The sequence below is a fragment of the Ahaetulla prasina genome, chromosome 8 (assembly GCF_028640845.1).
Source record: "Ahaetulla prasina isolate Xishuangbanna chromosome 8, ASM2864084v1, whole genome shotgun sequence".
NCBI classification, from domain to species: Eukaryota; Metazoa; Chordata; class Lepidosauria; order Squamata; family Colubridae; genus Ahaetulla; species Ahaetulla prasina.
Window position 1 is genome coordinate 14,227,686 of NC_080546.1, and position 20,417 is coordinate 14,248,102.

The window sequence follows — 20,417 nt, forward strand, 5'->3', positions numbered from 1 at the left end:
TTATGCTTAAAATCCTACAAGCTAGGCTCCAGCAGTATGTGGATCGAGAACTACCAGAAGTACAGGCAGGATTTCGTAGAGGCAGAGGAACTAGAGATCAAATTGCCAACATACGCTGGATCATGGAGAAAGCTAGGGAATTCCAGAAAAACATCCACTTCTGCTTCATTGACTATGCTAAAGCCTTTGATTGCGTGGATCACAACAAATTGTGGCAAGTTCTTAAAGAGATGGGAGCACCAGACCATCTTATTTGTCTCTTGAGAAACCTGTATGCGGGTCAAGAAGCCACAGTGAGAACTGGCCACGGAACCACTGATTGGTTCAAAATTGGGAAAGGAGTCCGGCAAGGCTGTTTACTATCACCCTGCCTATTTAACTTATATGCAGAACACATCATGAGAAAAGCGGGGCTAGATGAATCAAAAATTGGAATTAAGATTGCTGGAAGAAATATCAACAACCTCAGATATGCAGATGATACCACTCTAATGGCAGAAAGTGAAGAGGAACTACAGTCTCTTGATGCGGGTGAAGGAGGAGAGTGCAAAAGTTGGCTTGAAACTCAACATTAAGAAAACTAAAATCATGGCATCCGTGCCTTTCAATTCCTGGCAGATAGATGGTGAAGAAATGGAGGTAGTGACAGATTTTATTTTCCTGGGCTCCAAGATCACCGCAGATGGGGACTGCAGCCAAGAAATTAAAAGACGCTTGCTCCTGGGGAGGAAAGCTATGGCAAATCTAGACAGCGTACTAACAAGCAGAGACATCACCCTGCCAACAAAAGTGCGTATAGTCAAAGCTATGGTTTTCCCAGTTGCAATGTATGGCTGTGAAAGTTGGACCATAAGAAAGGCTGAGTGCCGAAGAATTGAGGCCTTTGAACTATGGTGCTGGAGAAGACTCCTGTGAGTCCCTTGGACTGCAAGGCGATCAAACCAGTCAAACGGTAGAGGAGATCAACCCTGACTGCTCTTTAGAAGGCCAGATCCTGATGAAGAAACTGAAATACTTTGGCCACCTAATGAGAAGGAAGGACTCCCTGGAGAAGAGCCTCATGATGGGAAAGATGGAGGGCAAAAGAAGGGGACGACAGAGAACGAGGTGGCTGGATGGAGTCACTGAAGCAGTAGGCATGAGTTTAAATGGACATCAGAGGATGGTAGAGGACAGGAAGGCCTGGAGGAATGTTGTCCATGGGGTCGCGATGGGTCGGACATGACTTCGCAACTAACAACAACAATAACATTTCTGACCCTTCCAGAACCTCTGATCACAGATAGTCCTTGACTTAAAACCATTGATTAAGCAACATTTAAAATGCAGGTGGCACTGAAAAAAGCAATTTTGATCAATTCCCAAAACAACCGCAGTCACAGTATCCTCGTGATCAAAATTCAGAGCTTTGGCAACCAGCCAATATTTTACTGGTCATGTGATCACCATTTGCAACCATCTTAGCTGGCTTCCAACAAGCAAAGTCAATGCGGGAAGCAGATTTACTTAATGACAGCCTGATTCGCTTAACAACCTTGGCCCAAAAAAAAAAGGTCATAAAATCAGCCATGATTTCCTTGAAAACTGCCTTGCTTAGCAACGGAAATTCTGGTCCTAAATTTGGTTTTAAGTCAAGGTCTACTTGTAATGGCAAACCACTTCGGAAATTTTGCTGAGAAAACGCACTGCACGGGCCGGTCTGCACAGTTGTCAAGAAACTGGCTTGAAGGTATGGGAAAAAATAAAATTGGGGGAGAAAGAACGTGAATCAAATTGCACAATGAAGGTAGAATTAATGTGATCCTCAAAAAGACAGAGGTTCAAAGAACAAAAGCCAGGATATAAATTAAGGTAGAATCAGGATGGAAGCAAGGATACTGTAATGGTATATAAACGCGATTTAAATTCTATATGTTTTTTGCTTTTTCTAACTTTAGATTTTCTAATCTTAGATTGAAGGAAGCAGTGGCTCAGTGGCTAAGACGCTGAGCTTGTCGATCAGAAGGTCGGCAGTTCAGTGGTTTGAATCCCTAGTGCCGCGTAACAGGGTGAGCTCACGTTACTTGTCCCAGCTTCTGCCAACCTAGCAGTTCGAAAGCACGTAAAAAATGCAAATAGAAAAATAGGGACCGCCTTTGGTGGGAAGGTAAGAGCATTCCGTGCGTCTTTGGCATTTAGTCATGCTGGCCATATGACTATGGAGACGTCTTTGGACAACACTGGCTCTTCGGCTTTGAAACAGAGTGTCAGCTTTGGAAGCCATATTAGGCCGGAAGATTCCGTGCTACCATGTTCTCATGTGTGAGAAAGTAGGAGGGGGGGATTTAGTAGAGGGGTTGTCTTTAGACATAATAGCATTCTTCCTGTCGGTCAAGGTCAGGCCGATCCTGCATCTGGAGAAGGAGTGGTCGGAGTGCTGTCTCAAAATGGGATGGTTGGCGATTGTAGCACGTGATCGACTGAGGAGTGAGGGGATGGTTTTGGGGGTTTTGATTTACTCAGGGAAAACCCGGACCTCTCAGATTCGGGTTTTCCCAGATGTGCCAGTTTACCTATCCTAGTAAATAGAACTTGAAAGATGCTTGCTTCAGAGTTTTTACTTGGAGTTGGGTCCTTTTGTGGAATGATGACACAGAGTTGAGCACCGCCGCCTAGAGTCGGGAACGACTAGCGCATATGTGCAAGGGGAACCTTTACCTTTACCTTAACTTTAGATTATTTAGCTTGCTATTTCTCAATCTTTTTGCACTTGACATAATGTTGTTTCCCTCGAAGGAAAAAAACTTAAACAAGGAAACAAAACCTAGAAAAACTAAAACACATTGTCAAAGATGTATTACAACAGATAAGTGAAAGGGATTCAGTTGCTAGGCAACGCTTTAAGCTTTTCCTACACAGAATCATTTAGAATTATGTAATGGTTAAGGCAACATGCTAGGAACCAGGAGACTGTCCTGCCTTAGGGACAAAGTTAGCTGGGAGCCCTTGGGCCAGTCAGACCTCTGAGCCCCAAGAAGGAAGCAAGGGCAAACTACTTCTGAAAATGTTGTCAAGAAAACTGCAGGAACTGCTTCTGACAGTTGCCAGGAACCAACGCTGACCCAAAGGAAATTAAAACAAAACCCACAGAATCACATTGTTTAGTCTTTCCATTGTGTTGATGGAAAACCATAGAAAAGGCTGACTGACATTTGCATCAATTTACCTTATTTTTGAAATTCCAGTATAAAAATAAAAGATTTGTCCATATCGTCCTGTCCCATTTTATTTATTTATTTATTTATTTTATTTTATTTTATTTTATTTTATTTTATTTATATACCGTCCTTCTCCCGAAGGACTCAGGGCGGTTTACAGGTAAACCAAGGTAAAAGCACAACTCAAAAAATTAAAAGCTGAAAAAAATATAAAACTATAGTAAAACCCCAATAAAAACTTCATTAAGCCAGCCCTGCACGATGAAATAAAAAAGTCTTTAGCTCGCGGCGAAAGGTTCGGAGATCAGGAAGTTGACGTATCCTCGGAGGCAGCTCATTCCAGAGGGTAGGAGCCCCCACAGAGAAGGCTCTCCCCCTGGGGGTCGCCAGTCTACATTGTTTGACCGACGGCACCCTGAGGAGACCCTCTCTATGGGAGCGCACAGATCGATGGGAGGCTATTGGTAGCAGCAGGTGGTCTCGTAGATAACCCGGTCCTTATTTTATATATAAAGATGAAATTCTTAGCCTTTAGATTAATAAAATAACCATTACACCATAAAAACAATCTAGTGAATTGACACTACAATGCTGCTTTTCCGTACAGCAGAATAATATTTGAAACACGCAAAATGTGAGATAAGAAACACAAGGCTATTTTTATTAATTGCTAGGTAAATTCTCTGTACAGAATGGCGTATTCAATACAACGGAGCAAACAGTAATATTTTCCAGACTGCCTTTCTCCCAAATTAATTGCAATATCACTTAATGATAAGGTGGGGTTTTGGGCCACCATATAAAGTATGAAGCAATTATTCTCACACATGGCTCTGGCCCATATATTTCTGAAATATGCAGAGCTGTGAAAAAGAGAATGCATTCAGGTTGTTATATTTAAGGCTCCTGGAATCACTTTATTGGATAATTTATTTTTGTCCCTTGGTTTTACCATAAGCTGTTTTATGGAACAGGCTACAATGCATAGGTGAATACAGTATGACGTTGGTTAAATCCCAAATACTAAGTAGAACCAAGAGGAAGTAGCTAATAAAATTTTCAGGGGTATGTTTTATACTTTTGCCAACGTAAGTTTTACTATTGTGGGTTTCACAGTGCATTTAAAGACACTAGGATAGTTTTTTTTTAAAAAAAGAACAGAAAGAATGTAAATGAGCATGCCTCCAGTTCTTCAGTACAGGTGGCCAACTTGTTTAGTGACTGTTCAAATTTATAACGGCACTGAAAAAAGTGACTTATGACCATGAGCCCACAGTAGTGCAGTGGTTAGAGTGCAGAACTGCAGGCTACTTCTGCTGACTGCTGGCGGCCTGCAATTTGACAGTTCAAATCCCACCAGGCTCAAGGCTGACTCAGAAGTCCATCCTTCCAAGGCCAGTAAAATGAGGACCCAGATTGTTGGGGGCAATATGATGACTCTAAACCGTGTAGAGACAGCTGTAAAGCACTGTAAAGCGGTATATAAGTCTAAGTACTATTGCTATTGTTCACACTTAGGACTGCTACAACATCCCATGGTCACGTGATTTATAATTTGCATGTTTGACAACTGGTTCATATTAATGACGATTGCAGTATCCCAGGGTGATGTGATCCCCTTTTGTGACCTTCTGACAAACAAAGTCAATGGGGAAGCCAGATTCACTTAACAGCCAGGTTACTAATTTAACAACTGCAGTGATTCATTTAACAACTGTGGCAAGAAAGGTCATAAAATTGGGCAAAACTCACTTAACAAATGTCTCACTTAACCAGCTAAGTTGAGGAGTACCTGTAATTAGGATTTTATTAAGCAGATAAAGGCCCTGAGCAAAGTCAGATTATGTTATCATTAGACTTTTAGACAATCAAGGTTACAAAGTCAAATTACTAGGGATGATCAAATGGCAGATCAGGTCAATTATTTCTTGACATAATTGACATTTCTGTCCTAACTTAAAGGTGATTTTTCAAAAGGCAACTGGACTTTGTTCTTCCATTGCTTTTGAAAAAAACAAAGTCAAGTTGTCTTTTGAAAAATGGACCTTTGGGACAACCAGTGTAAACAATCAGAGTAAATTCTACTTGAAGAATTTCAAGTAAAAGAGCTTTAATTTTACTATGAGATATGACAGTCTCAGAGAAATGAAACTTCATGGTAGTGATGGAAACAGACAGAGACTACCAGCTGTCAGGTGTAACCTTCTGGAGCTCAAGGACTCCAAGCTAGACTCTCACTTGATTCCTCCTTGCAGCCTGCCTGGCAGTTTCCAGCATTAGGAAAGTACCACTAGCTAGGAGAGTAAGAACAACATAGTTTACTAGCTAAGCAATCACATACACTAATTTTTCTTAAGATGGTATTCTCCATATATGTTGTTTTATATCTCCTTTAATTAAAGCTGTGATGGCTGGGAATCACAATAATTTTAGTCCCTCACATCTGGACAGCAAACAGTTCCAGGTAGGCTAGTTATGGCTAATGGCTCTAGACTGTAATTCTCCAGTTACTACATCTTGCAAACCAAAATCACCAATAGCCTTAAAATAGGAACAGCAGAATGATAGATACACCAATAAATCTTCAAAGGTCTACTAATGTCTTTTTCCCCCTATTTTTCCCCCCTATCCTAACTTTTTAATAGCAGCATCAACCAAAATGTTTTGTTTTCCATTTTAAATGAAATAGGGAGATCACGCAAACACAGGACAAAAAACGGCAGATTTTTGTGTGATTGGATTTCGAGCTTTGAATCAGTACTAAAATTTAACTTCTGAGTGAAGAATATGCTTAGAATTATAAAGCAAGGGTGCCTCTAAATAATGGTACTTCCCACAAGCTACTATCCTGCGTCTTACTTCTCAGAATTCTAATGCAAAAAGGATGAATGTAAAGGAGTTTAGGCGGAAGTCTTCTAGAATATTCCCATTTCTTTCCTTTTTTTGATATCTCTCTGGACTTGGCAGAGAGAACAAGCAGGGAAACAGGCCACAACACAGGTATCCCCACAGATGGATCCCTGTTGAAAAGAAAAGAGATCAAATGAATCCATAACCTTTTCAATAAAATCGTGATGTAGAGATGTGGAATCATGAAAGGCTAAGTTTGTGTTGGATGGCAAAATACAGGCAGTCCTTGACTTACAACAGTTTATTCAGTTACCGTTCAAAGTTACAAAGCAATAGGGTAGGGGAGCACCGAGGGGCTACCACCAAGAATATCCTTTTTCATGGTGCCACAGATGACAATCCCTAATCCATGGGACTTGCCTTCCCATCCTTTTTTTTAACAAGTTTTTATTGTTTTTTTAATTCCCCCCCCTTCCACACAACCATAGTTCATGAACAGAGTATTTACATTTTCTTATCATAAACAATTCAAAATATTCAAATAAAAATAAAAGGGCCGTAGTGGCTCAGGCTGTAAGAAGCCTGTTATTAAAACACAGCAGCCTGCAATTACTGCAGGTTCAAGCCCCACCAGGCCCAAGGTTGACTCAGCCTTCCATCCTTTATAAGGTAGGTAAAATGAGGACCCAGATTGTTGGGGGGGCAATAAGTTGACTTTGTAAATATATACAAATAGAATGAGACTATTGCCTTACACACTGTAAGCCGCCCTGAGTCTTCGGAGAAGGGCGGGATATAAATGTAAATTAAAAAAAAATTCTTAATTGAAATTTTAGCCATAATGTTTCTTTCCTCCCCCCCAGTTGTGAATGACTAAAATTAAAATGACTGAAATTAAAATAATTATTTTAAATAATTAAAGTGAATTGTTGAATTTCCCCTTGGTGAGTTGTCCCATGACGAGTTGGCCATGACAAGTTATCCTGCAGCAAGTTGGTTGTCCCAGCCCGTGTCTGACTTGGTATTTCTCTCCGATTTCACAAGTATTACTTAAGACTCTAGTTTGTTTGTTTTTTAACTAGAGTTTATAAACCTGATGTTTGTCTAGTCTTAGGCAAGATAATCTACTTACAGGGAGATTGTATTTTGTCCTGTAAACCGCTCGCATGGTGACAGTTCCGCCACAGCAACAACATTCATTCATAGCTGTAGCAACTTGGCATGACAAACAAGGGAAACAGAAACATCCACAGAGGCCTATAGAGAAAGAAAAAAATGTAGAAATAGTTTTGTATAGTCTTGAATGACATAAAATTTATGGTCCAGAAAGTGCAAATCATACTATTTCTGCAACGTCAAAACTGAAAATGGAAATGCTAGTTAAAAACACCACCTAGCATGGAGGAGAGTTGAAAACTCATTTACAAAACATATTAAATTTCAAATTTCTAGGTTCTATCATATTGCAAGATCTCAAATGGACAGCTAATATCAAAAACATCATTAAAAAAGAACAACAAAGAATGTTCTTTCTGCGCCAACTCAGTAAGCTCAAACTGCCCAAGGAGCTGCTGATTCAGTTCTACAGAGGAATTATTGAGTCTGTCATTTGCACCTCTATAACTGTCTGGTTCGTTTCTGCAACCCAACAAGAAAGGCACAGACTTCAGAGGATAATTAGAACTGCAGAAAAATAATTGCTACCAACTTGCCTTCCCATCCTTTTTTTTAACAAGTTTTTATTGTTTTTTTAATTCCCCCCCCTTCCACACAACCATAGTTCATGAACAGAGTATTTACATTTTCTTATCATAAACAATTCAAAATATTCAAATAAAAATAAAAGGGCCGTAGTGGCTCAGGCTGTAAGAAGCCTGTTATTAAAACACAGCAGCCTGCAATTACTGCAGGTTCAAGCCCCACCAGGCCCAAGGTTGACTCAGCCTTCCATCCTTTATAAGGTAGGTAAAATGAGGACCCAGATTGTTGGGGGGGCAATAAGTTGACTTTGTAAATATATACAAATAGAATGAGACTATTGCCTTACACACTGTAAGCCGCCCTGAGTCTTCGGAGAAGGGCGGGATATAAATGTAAATTTTAAAAAAAATTCTTAATTGAAATTTTAGCCATAATGTTTCTTCCCCCCCCCAGTTGTGAATGACTAAAATTAAAATGACTGAAATTAAAATAATTATTTTAAATAATTAAAGTGAATTGTTGAATTTCCCCTTGGTGAGTTGTCCCATGACGAGTTGGCCATGACAAGTTATCCTGCAGCAAGTTGGTTGTCCCAGCCCGTGTCTGACTTGGTATTTCTCTCCGATTTCACAAGTATTACTTAAGACTCTAGTTTGTTTGTTTTTTAACTAGAGTTTATAAACCTGATGTTTGTCTAGTCTTAGGCAAGATAATCTACTTACAGGGAGATTGTATTTTGTCCTGTAAACCGCTCGCATGGTGACAGTTCCGCCACAGCAACAACATTCATTCATAGCTGTAGCAACTTGGCATGACAAACAAGGGAAACAGAAACATCCACAGAGACCTATAGAGAGAAAGAAAAAAAATGTAGAAATAGTTTTGTATAGTCTTGAATGACATAAAATTTATGGTCCAGAAAGTGCAAATCATACTATTTCTGCAACGTCAAAACTGAAAATGGAAATGCTAGTTAAAAACACCACCTAGCATGGAGGAGAGTTGAAAAAACTCATTTACAAAACATATTAAATTTCAAATTTCTAGGTTCTATCATATTGCAAGATCTCAAATGGACAGCTAATATCAAAAACATCATTAAAAAAGGACAGCAAAGAATGTTCTTTCTGCGCCAACTCAGTAAGCTCAAACTGCCCAAGGAGCTGCTGATTCAGTTCTACAGAGGAATTATTGAGTCTGTCATTTGCACCTCTATAACTGTCTGGTTCGGTTCTGCAACCCAACAAGAAAGGCACAGACTTCAGAGGATAATTAGAACTGCAGAAAAAATAATTGCTACCAACTTGCCTTCCATTGGGGACCTGTATACTGCACGAATCAAGAAGAGGGCCGTGAAAATATTTGCAGATCACTCCCATCCTGGACATAAACTGTTTCAACTCCTACCCTCAAAACGACGCTATAGAGCACTGCACAACAGAACAACTAGACACAAGAACAGTTTTTTCCTGAAGGCCATCACTCTGCTAAACAAATAATTCCCTCAACACTGTCAGACTATTTACTGAATCTGCACTACTATTAATCGTTTCATAGTTCCCATCACCAATCTCTTTCCACTTACGGGACCGCCTGCTGTTACCATACGCCTCCCACCGACCCGTACGCTCCCACAGAGAGGGACTACTCAGGGTGCCGACCCGTACGCTCCCACAGAGAGGGACTACTCAGGGTGCCGTCCGCCAAACAATGTCGGCTGGCGGGCCCCAGGGGGAGGGCCTTCTCTGTGGGGGGTCCCCCCCTCTGGAACGAGCTTCCCGGCTTACGCCAAATTCCTGACCTTCGGACATTTCGTCGAACTCAAGACTCACCTTTTATCCGCTGGCTGGCTTAAATTGGGATTTTAAATTTAAATTTATTAATTTTAAATGGGGTTTTAGTAGAGTAAATTTTAATCATTGGGCTAATTTAAATAAGTTTTTTAAATGGGATTTTAAATTTGTATATTGTATTGCTGGTTTTTATTATGCCTGTACACCGCCCTGAGTCCTTCGGGAGAAGGGCGGTATAAAAATTAAATAAAATAAATAAAATAAATAAATAAATAAATAAATTATGACTGTATGACTATAACTTGTTGCTGGCAATCCTTATGATTTATATTGATATATTGACCATCAATTGTGTTGTAAATGTCGTACCTTGATGAACGTATCTTTTCTTTTATGTACACTGAGAGCATATGCACCAAGACAAATTCCTTGTGTGTCCAATCACACTTGGCCAATAAAATTCTATTCTAAATTCTAAATTCTATTCTAAATTCTAAATATTAAATTAATAGCACACTCAGTTGTAGAATTAAGGAAATTACTGTCAGAAAGAGACTGGCTGAGCCAGGGAGTGGGATCAAACAGGGAACGAATAGAATAGAATAGAATAGAATAGAATTTTATTGGCCAAGTGTGATTGGACACACAAGGAATTTGTCTTGGTGCATATGCTCTCAGTGTACATAAAAGAAGAGATACGTTCATCAAGGTGGAATCTGGAATCCGTACATGGGCATAAGAGAATGAAGTGTGATCTTCCTTGAATGTGCTTATCAATTGTGTTGTAAATGTTGTACCTTGATGAACGTATCTTTTCTTTTATGTACATTGAGAGCATATGCACCAAGACAAATTCCTTGTGTGTCCAATCACACTTGGCCAATAAAAATTCTATTCTATTCTATTCTTAACCTTATCTAGTCTGACCCAGGTGCATACTGCCAGTCTGAGAAGATTTCTATGTTATAGCTACAGTAATAAAAGAGCTAATTGAATTCTTCGCACATAGATCTGATTAATTGTGCCTGAAAATTACCAATAGAAGGTAATATTTGTAACTCACATTGGAACTGTTGTGTCCTTGGTGCTCTCTGAACTTGGTTGTTTTCTTTCAGATATTTCATTACCAAAGTAAGTAACATCTTTAGTACTAGCAGTGATGCTGTCCTAGCCCTGATGATATTCCCTATCTGGAAAGGTGGGTTGCTACCGGTTCGCCCCGCTTTGTGCAAACCGGTTGCGGTGGCAGCGGGAGGCTCTGCCCACCCACCCGGATGTCATCACAGACATTCTGCACATGTGCAGAACCGATGCACGTGTGCTTCGCGTGTGCGTGTTACCGAGAGCTAACTGGTAGTGAAAGTAAGTAGAACCCAACCCTGCCTACCTGGGTAATGAAACATGTGCAAGAAAATAGATCTGATTAACTGTGGCTGACAATTACCAATAGAAAGTAATATTTGTAACTCACATTTGAACTGTTGTGACCTTGGTGCTCTCTGAACTTGGTTGTTTCGTTGCAGATATTTCATTGCCGAAGTAAGTAACAGCTTTAGTACTAGCATGGATGCTGTCCCAGAACTGATGATATTCCCTACCTGGGTAATGAAACATGGGCAAGAAAACAACCAAGCTCTGAAAACAGCAAGTTTATGAAAATTAAAATTCAAAACCTCAGGAGAACATCATATTCTTTTCTTTAAAAAACAAACAAACACCTTTTAGCATAATTCTTCAGTTGTGTAGCATCAGGCACAAGAATCCAGGTGCCGGGAGAGAGTTCAAAAGTACTATGGGTTTACCTCATGCTTTATACAAGAATCTGATCTACTAACGGTCAAGGCAGGTTGGTGTTAAATAAGAGTCAACAGAATTCATCGGGGGCTGGATTTAGATCTCTTGTGGGAGCATAGCAACTCCAAACTGATGGTATGTTTGACTCCACCTTCGGGCTCAGTCTCGTCATCTCCTACATGTATTTATTTACATGTATTAATGTTAACCGCTTTAATCTAGATTGCAGAAAATATGACTTCTGTAACAGAATCATCAGTGCTTGGAACACTTTACCTGGCTCTGTGGTCTCTTCCCAAAATCCTAAAAACTTTAACCAAAAACTTTCTACTATTGACCTCACCCCATTCCTAAGAGGACCATAAGGGGCGTGCATAAGAGCACAAACGTGCCTACCGTTCCTATCCTATTGTTTTTCTTTTCTTCTTCCTATATATATATATGCTTATACCTCCTAATATTTACTCATATATATGTTTATATACTATATAATCTTTTTGTATTATACTTACATAGTTGTGACAAAATAAATAAATAAAATAAATATTTAAAGTTCCATACACAACTTTTAATAGCATAGAAGACGTGTCTCCTTTTATATCTTGCCATCCTAATTCCAATCCAATAGACTGATCAATAATTAAACATCCATTGCTCAAATTATAAAGAATAATTTATTTCTGCAACCTATCCAATCTGGAGGGATATTCATCCCAATCTTTCGAAGTGCCTAAGAAGGCTTTGAAAACCCCATTGTCAGTTATTGGCCTGGTCACTTACAGACTCCACAGTCGCTAAAGCAGTCACATAAGTCCGTTTGCCAGTTGTTTGTCTTGGGCTGGGCCGCCACCACCTGTGGCTGAGTGACAACCTTTGGTTGAACACTCATGGTGGGCAATATTCTAAGAAAAAGAAAAACAGAGTCAAAAAGAAAAGAGATTAATGAACAGGCTGGGTAGATCATGATCTCAGTCCCAACTCCACTGGATGGAATCTGGTTGCTAGATTGGATTCTGGATGAAGTTTTTCAGATACACAAATTTGTACTGTGAGAATCTTTCTCTCAACCTGGGACAGAGCCATACTGAATGGCCAGTTGGCCTCTGTTGTTTTGAAACACAGATTCCATCTGCACTCAGACAATTGCTCCTTCCTCCCTTGGTTCTAGTCCTTATGCTTTGTGATCTTGAAACTGGTTGGCTGCTGGCAAGCCATTGGCTTATCTCACTCTCTGAAAGCAAATTAAGTTGACCAATGCTCTGTCCTATTGCTGATAGTCAAAGACAGTCTAGTATTCTAGCATGATAGAGTTACTTTCTATCCTACATCTTCCTTTTTTTTTGTCTATGGAGATTTTCAGGTCATGGTTGGTTTTCATCTAGGTCGTGGTTGTTCCAAAGGTGCTTTTCCATGCTGCGCAATTAACAAATAGTCTTATAGGAACAACTGTAAGGGAGGGAAGCAAATTTTAATATCTTCAGAGTGTCTTATCAATCAACCAACCAACCAACCAATCAACCAACCAATCAGAATAGAGTTTGAAGGGACCTTGGAGGTCTTGTAGTCCAACCCCTTGCTCAAGCAGGAGACCATTTCAAATAGGTGGCTGTCCAGTCTTCTCTTTAAAATCTGCAGTGATGGGGAATGCACAGCTTCTGAAGGCAAGCTGTTCCACTGGTTAATTGTCCTCACTGTTAGGAAGTTCCAAGTTGCTTCTCTCCTTGATTAGTTTCCATCCATCGTTTCTTGTCTTGCCTTCTGGTGCTGTATCAGCTGTATTGCAAGCAGCAGAGATTCTTCACGGCCGCAGAAAAACTGTTTTCTTCTTGTTTTTCCTCTTTAAATTATAGTAGACAGTATAGATATTCAATAAATAAAAATAAACAAGCATTTCAAAATTTAGACATTGGGAGGGTGAGGGTGAGAATTAGAAATGAAATGCTTAATTTATCCTTAGCTTTCCTCTGTAAAAATGGTCACCTTTATATTTGTGTTACTTTTGAATCTGATCCCCCCAATTTTTTTTTTAAATGTGGATTCACATTCTGTAATATAATACAAATTTTACAAGAGGGTCTTTTCAACAAGCAAATTTGATCCAGGGAGATAAAAACTTGGAAAACTTAGTTTAGTTTAAAATAAATACAAAACAAAGGCAGAAAAGTTTCAAGCAAAGCAAGATTTCTTTTATTTTTATTTTATTATACAATTTTTATTATTTTATAACATAGCATGCAAAGAGAATACAAAAGTAAATAGTAGAGAAATTCAGGAAGGGAAAAGAGAAGTGGTTAGTGTGGGGAAAGCAAGGGAAAAAGGAAAAAAAAAGCCATTGAGTTCTGACTCCCTTTAGTGCAGTAGAATAAGGCATCAACATCTAATCTCAACTTTTTATTGTTACATAATAGAATAAACTAGCCATTTCTATAACAACAAATCTATCTGATCGGTAAAACCCAAAATCAAAGTTTCATTTTTTTTTCCTGCCTCAAGCATGAAGTCCAGCAGTGGTTTCCAAGTAGAAATAAAGGTATTTGTATTTTTTTTCCTTTGATCAAAACAGTCGATTTAGCCATCTCTGTTAACTCCATCAGTTTTTGCAGCCATTCATCCATTTGTGGGGATTGAGGTAACCTTCCATTTCTGTGCGTAAAGTAATCTTGCTGCCATCAACATATGTGATATCAAAGTTCCATTAAAAAGAAAATCCAAGTCTTTTTCCATTCAACTCAAAAGAAAAGTCTCTGGTTTTCTTTCTATATTCACTTTAAGAGAATTCTCTGTATTAGGATACGAATCCTACTCCAATATTTCTTTGCTTTATCACACAAGGCAAGATTTCAAGCCTTTCCCCCGCCCCCGTCTTCTTCCTCTTTTGACTTCTCTTCACTGAGCTGTAATAAATTCTGCCCACTGGCTGACTCCTGCTTTTGTGTTTTAGAATAGAATAGAATAGAATAGAATAGAATTTTTTATTGGCCAAGTGTGATTGGACACACAAGGAATTTGTCTTGGTGCATATGCTCTCAGTGTACATAAAAGAAAAGATACCTTCATCAAGGTACAACATTTACAACACAATTGATGGTCAATATATATATATATATTTTATATTATATTCAATATATTTTAAAATTGACGGGGGATTATCCTACTAGACAATAGGCTAGATCTTTTTTTAAATGAGGAAGTAATTTTTGTTTCAGTCAAGGGAAGAAAAAAAACAAACTTAAGGGGGAAAAAAAATGGTTGGAGGAGGAATGAAACTTGGATTAAATGAAATCGTGAGATGTAATGATTGGGAATATGTAGAAATTATCTTTAAATCGCCTCTTCCTTGTACTGTCTTTAGAAACAATTCTGATATTCTATTCTATTCTATTCTATTCTATTCTATTCTATTCTATTCTATTCTATTCTATTCTATTTTTGACCCTTCCAATACCTCTGACCATTTTATTTTATTTGCATCCTGCCTTTGTTATTGTTTTTTTACAAATAATTCAAGGCGGCAAACATATCCAGCATACATTCCTTCTCCCATTTTGTTTAATTTTGTCATATCAGTATATATAGGCATTAACATGAAATGAAATAGCTATATAATTTATAAGCATATATATGAGCATAAGTATGTAATAACTATATTAATTGGATATAATGAAAAGAAACGATAGGACAGGAACGGTAGGCACTTTTTTGCTCTTATGCACGTCCCTGACAGTCCTCTTAGGAATGCGGTAAGGTCAATAGTAGATAGTTTTTGGTTAAAGATTTTGGGATTTTGAGAAGAGATCACAGAGTCAGGTCGTGTGTTCCAAGTGTTAATGACTCTGTTACAGAAATCATATTTTCTGCAATCAAGTTTGAAGCGGTTAACAGTAAGTTTAAATCTATTGTTTGCTCTTGTATTGTTGCAATTGAAGCTGAAGTAGTTTTGGAAGGATATTGCAATAGATGATTCTATGAGTTAAACTCAGGTCATGTCGAAGGCGGCAGAGTTCTAAGTTTTCTAAACCTAGGATTTCAAGTCTGGTGGCATAAGGTATTTTGTTGTTTTCAGAGGAGTGGAGAACTCTTCTTGTAAAATATTTCAGGACACGTTCAATTGTGTTGATGTCAGAAATTTGGTATGGGTTCCAGACAGGCGAGCTGTATTCAAGAATTGGTCTAGCAAATGTTTTATATGCTCTGGTTAGTAGTGTAGTGTTTTTGGAGAAGAAGCTACGCAAGATTAGGTTTACAACTCTTAAAACCTTTTTTGCGATGTAGTTGCAGTGGGCTTTGGCACTTAGATCATTTGATATTAAAACTCCAAGGTCTTTAACAGGGTGGGGGTCATCTGTAAGGTAATGTCCATCAAGCTTGTACTTAGTGTTTGGGTTCTTTTTTCCAATATGTAAGACTGAGCATTTGCTGGTTGAGATTTGGAGTTGCCAAGTTTTAGACCATTTGGATACAAAGTCAAGGTCTTTTTGAAGGGTAGTTGTATTGTTGGTGGTGTTAAATAGTTTGACATCGTCAGCAAAGAGAACACAATTACTTGTGATATGGTCACAGAGATCATTAATGTATAATATGAAGAGTGTTGGTCCAAGAACGCTGCCTTGAGGAACGCCACTCCTGACAGGAACAGGATTTGATTTTCCCCATAACAATAACCTTGTAAGGTGAATTGGGTTAAGACAGAGAGAGAGACTGGCCCAAGTTATCCAGCTGGCTTTCATGGCTCGGGAGAAACTTGAACTCTCAGTCTCCTGCTTATCACCGGTCCTATTATTTGCTAGAACAGGGGCGTCAAATGCAAGGCCTGGAGGCGGGATCTGCCCTGCAGGGTGCTTAGATCTGGCCTGTGGGCCACCCTGGAAACAGCAAAGGACCGGCCCATAGTGCCTCTGCCAGGGAACATGGAGCTCGGTAGAGCTGCAGGCAGCCCTCCCAAGCGCCATTTTTGCTGGCAGAGGGTTGCAGGAGGCCTTTGCAGCCAAAAACGGAGCTCGTGAGTCTATTTTAACTGGCAGAGCACTCGGGCCCCCACAGGTGCCCCCAACACAAGTGATGTTGAGCTGGCCATGCCCATTCCCCCCCACCCCGAGGTCAAACACAACCCTGATGCGGCCCTCAATGAAATCGAGTTCGATATCCCTGTGCTAGAGGGTTCTCTTCTCGTCCAGTTTCCTAACCTGAAATTGTTTTTAGCTTCATATAAAGACAAAATCAACCAGGCATCAGTTTACCATCTACGTATGACAGGAACGATGGCCTTTTTATGACTTCAACTCCAGTTAAAGTCCAGTTGCTTCTTGAAAAAGCATATTTGGGATAACCATGATCTGGATGATTGAGAATCTCCATAGATAAAGATGTTGAAAGTCCTTGGCCCGGGATGGAAACCTTAAAGATTCCATTGCAAACCCTGCCAGGTAAATTAAAGAGTCAGGTGGAAAAAACTGAAGGTGCATGTGTTCAAATTATTTTTTCTTGTGGGAAAAAAAACCCTCCATGATGTTTTGCAAATTGCAGACCTGTGCTATGTTTGTGGGTTGATTCTGCATTCAAATGAATCCTATTAAAAAGATTATCTTGCCCATTAAAATGTCTGGCTTTGTAATTTCTCCGAATCTAAGAAATTTTAGAAATAAGTGCTACTTGGTGATAATCAGAGGGAGCAATTATTAAAGGAGAGTAAAGTAAGACTAAACCTGGAGAATCGGTATTCACTCAATCTGAGTCAGAAAAATAACTACTATATATTGAGTTCTATAGCACACGGTTACAAATTCTAAAGTTTTTATAAACTTCCCTGCTATGAAGACCTATTTTCAAGACTTACTGAAAACAATAGCCTACAACACAGATGTGATCCAAAGCTAATGGGGTTTTAAAGCAATTCATATTAAGGTTCATTCCAAAATGATTAGTACGTATTAAAAATACAGTATTGAATTGCTTCATGAACCCGTCTTTAACGTGGGCCATTATTATGGGCCAGATTGTTCCCTTGTGTTCTGTCCTCTTAATTCTCAGTACCTTCTGCGTTTTGCATCAGTCCATCTTTGGCAACTAAATCGGATTAGGACAAAGAAATATCAAATCAATTAATTCTGTTTCTGACCTGTGATAATGCTTTTGAGGAGTTAGAAAGTCCTTCTTCTGCTAGGAACCCTTTCTTGTCATCATCTTCTGACTTGGAAAAATGAAAATTAATGATCAGATTACCCTCCTGTTTGTTTTCCAGGGAGCTCCCAAATTTTCAAGGCTTTCTATTTAGATCCTATTGGCTTGTAATATTACGGAGAGGTGAGACAGTTGCCACTTAACCAAGCCCTTAGCAGCAGCTGTGGTGTCTTCTCTGTCAAATCAAAAGATAATTACAGAGGTATTTCAGCATAGCAACTGGAAACCTGTGCAGTTTCCCAGCAAAGTAATTAGATGTTTATGTTAAAGAAAAGTACTTGCAGATCAAAAATACTGATGTGGATTTCTGCTAATGGAAGATAGGCCTTTATATAAAAAAAATCTTCCTAGCATTTTCCCATAAACACAAAGTTAGATGTTTTGGGGTTTTTTTGTCAGATCAACCTACCGGTAAGTGTCGATCCATTGATTGTGACAGGAATTGACTGATCAGCTTGTCACCTGAGTTTAAAATTATGGGATGGGAGAGGGTGCCTGGCCCAAAGCCACCCAGTTGGATTTCATGCCTAAAATGAAACTTGAATTCACTGTCTCCTAGTGATTGGCTTGGGTCTAGGACAGGGGTGTCCAAACTTTTTTGAGTGAGGGCCAAATACAGAAAAATAAGCAAAGGCCCGGGCCACGGGGGGGGGGGGGGAATGGGCGTGGCTTATTTTGGGGTGTGGCTTGGTGGTCATGTGACTGGTGGGCGTGGCTAACTGCTCATGTGACTGAGTAAATTCAAAGCTGGCTGAGGAACTCTGGGAACTGAAGTCCACAAGTCTCAAAGAGACCAAGTTTGGACACCCCTGTTCTAGACTCTCGATCATCCCTGTTGCTTCTCTCCAAATGTATCTAAATTGGTCTCAATCCATATTTGTGGTACTCAAAATTGGACCCTGTACTGAAAGTAAAGAATGATTAATGCAGAAAAAAGACCTATTTCTGATAATGCAAGATAAAATACATTTGCATTATTTATATCGCAGCCATTATTTATTGAATTTATATGCCTTCCATCTCTGTGATAATGCAACTCTGGGCATCATGTTATATGGCTGAGTCACATTCAGTTTGTAGTAACATAACAACATGCAATTCAATTTTCTTGATGAGTACCATTGATAGCTGGGGAATTCTGGGAGCTGAAGTCCACCTACTTTAAAGTTACCGAGTTTGTGTGTCCAATCACACCTGGCCAATAAAGAATTCAATTCAATTCAATTCAATTCAATTCTATTCTATTCTAATTCTATTTGTTTTTAATATCCCCCAAAATACTTCATTCTGTAGGAGGGTGGGTGGGTGGGTGCTGACTTTATACAGAATCTGTATAAAGGGGGGAAAAAACCCAATACCTCTGAGCATCTGTCGAGTAACCTGCGGACTCCCAGGGTATGAGCTTCACTCTTTGGGGTCTGGTGTTCTCCCCAGGAATTTCCACCCAGAAGCATCCAAAAGAAAGAAGTTTATCCAAAAATTAAGATACCCCCTCGGGGGTGTCCCCTAGTCCGGCTATTCCTTTTCAAGATAATTGCAATTCTCCCATCGAGGCCCACCTGGATACTTTTGTTTTTCTCTCCAGACCGGGAGAAGGAAGAGGTACAGGAGAGGGATGCTTATGGCTCCTGCAGGGATCAGCCCGCGGAGGGATTTAGGGTGAAAAGTGGTGGCTGCAGGCGCCGCCGAGTGGTTTGTCTTGGCAAGAGGCGGCGGCGGCGGCGGCTCCAGTATCGGAGGGTAGCCATAGAAACCGGCACAGCGCCATAGCAAACTGGATCCTTCCTTCCCCCGGGACACAAGGAGGGAGGAGGCAAGACTGGCCGGATCCGCTCCGCCCGTCGGTCAAGCTGCGTCAAGGGCTGCAGCGGTAGCCGCGGGTGCGGTAAAAGCAAGAGGAGGAGGAAGAAGAGGAAGCGCCGGGGAAGGGAGGCAGAGCCCGCAGTCTGCCGGCCGGAGGAGTCGGGCCTTGGTTGCTGCCAGAGGAGAGCAGGTGGGGCAGCCGGAAGAGAGCAGCAAGGCGGCGATCAGCCCCCAGGCTGGCGATTCGAGCCCTGCAGATTGGAAGAAGCGCGCCGGGGGGAAAAGAGGGTTTCTTTGAAACTGGAGAAAACCCGGAAGATACTCGGCGGATCCTTCCCCGGCAGACTCCTGGTTCCCGCTTCTGCAGAAGCCAGAAAATCCGCCTTGCCCAGGTTTTCAAACCCTGGAAAGACTTTGGCTCGGATTTGGGTTTTGCATTTCTTATTCCTGAGATTTCTTCTTGCGCCGCCTAGCAGTCCGCTCATTTCCCACCCACCCTTAGAAATGGAGCGCGCTCCCTTTTTCCCCTGTCTAGACGGCAGGCGCTGTTAACCCTCCGAGCTTTTAACTCGGGATTTGCGCGGAATTTACTTCAGTGCAACCAAGGCGCGTGGATTGATGTGTCCAGTTCGTGCAACACGCCCAGCAGGATTTTTCCCCCCGAATTGCATATTGGTTTGATCAATGCATTCCTTTGATTTAAAATTCCACCCAAGCCTCCAATTTTACACCGGATTAAAAGACTGTCGGGTCTCTCCTTTTGGTGACGCGCTGCTTTCGCGCTTGCTGCCTCTTTCGCGCTTGCTGCCGCCTCCCCCCCCCTCCCTTCGTTATTCCCACCCGAGGAAGGCGAGACAGAGCTGCTGGGCGGGCACGCCAACAGCCTCTTCGCGCTGCTGCCGCCTCCCCTCCCCGTTATCCCCACCCGAGGAAGGCGAGGACAGGGCGGCTGGGCCGGGCACGGCCAGCAGCCTCTTTCGCGCTTGCTGCCGCCTCCCCCCCTCCCTTTGTTATTCCCACCCGAGGAAGGCGAGGACAGAACCCCTCCTCACCTGTTTCTCGATGGCGGCCCGAGGAAGGTGAGGGTAGAACTGCTGGGGGC

General features: G+C 40.7%; 1 protein-coding gene across 1 annotated transcript; it reads right to left on the reverse strand.

Moving 5' to 3' along the window:
* Positions 1-6,112: 6,112 nt before the first annotated feature.
* LOC131203243 (placenta-specific gene 8 protein-like) lies at positions 6,113-17,483 on the reverse strand. The gene is made up of 4 exons (XM_058193238.1): positions 17,451-17,483; positions 12,116-12,237; positions 8,471-8,595; positions 6,113-6,217 (listed from the first exon to the last, which is right to left on the reverse strand). Exons 2-4 carry the CDS (start codon positions 12,222-12,224, stop codon positions 6,113-6,115), a joined length of 339 nt encoding a protein of 112 aa, XP_058049221.1. The 5' UTR covers positions 12,225-12,237; positions 17,451-17,483.
* Positions 17,484-20,417: the final 2,934 nt, after the last annotated feature.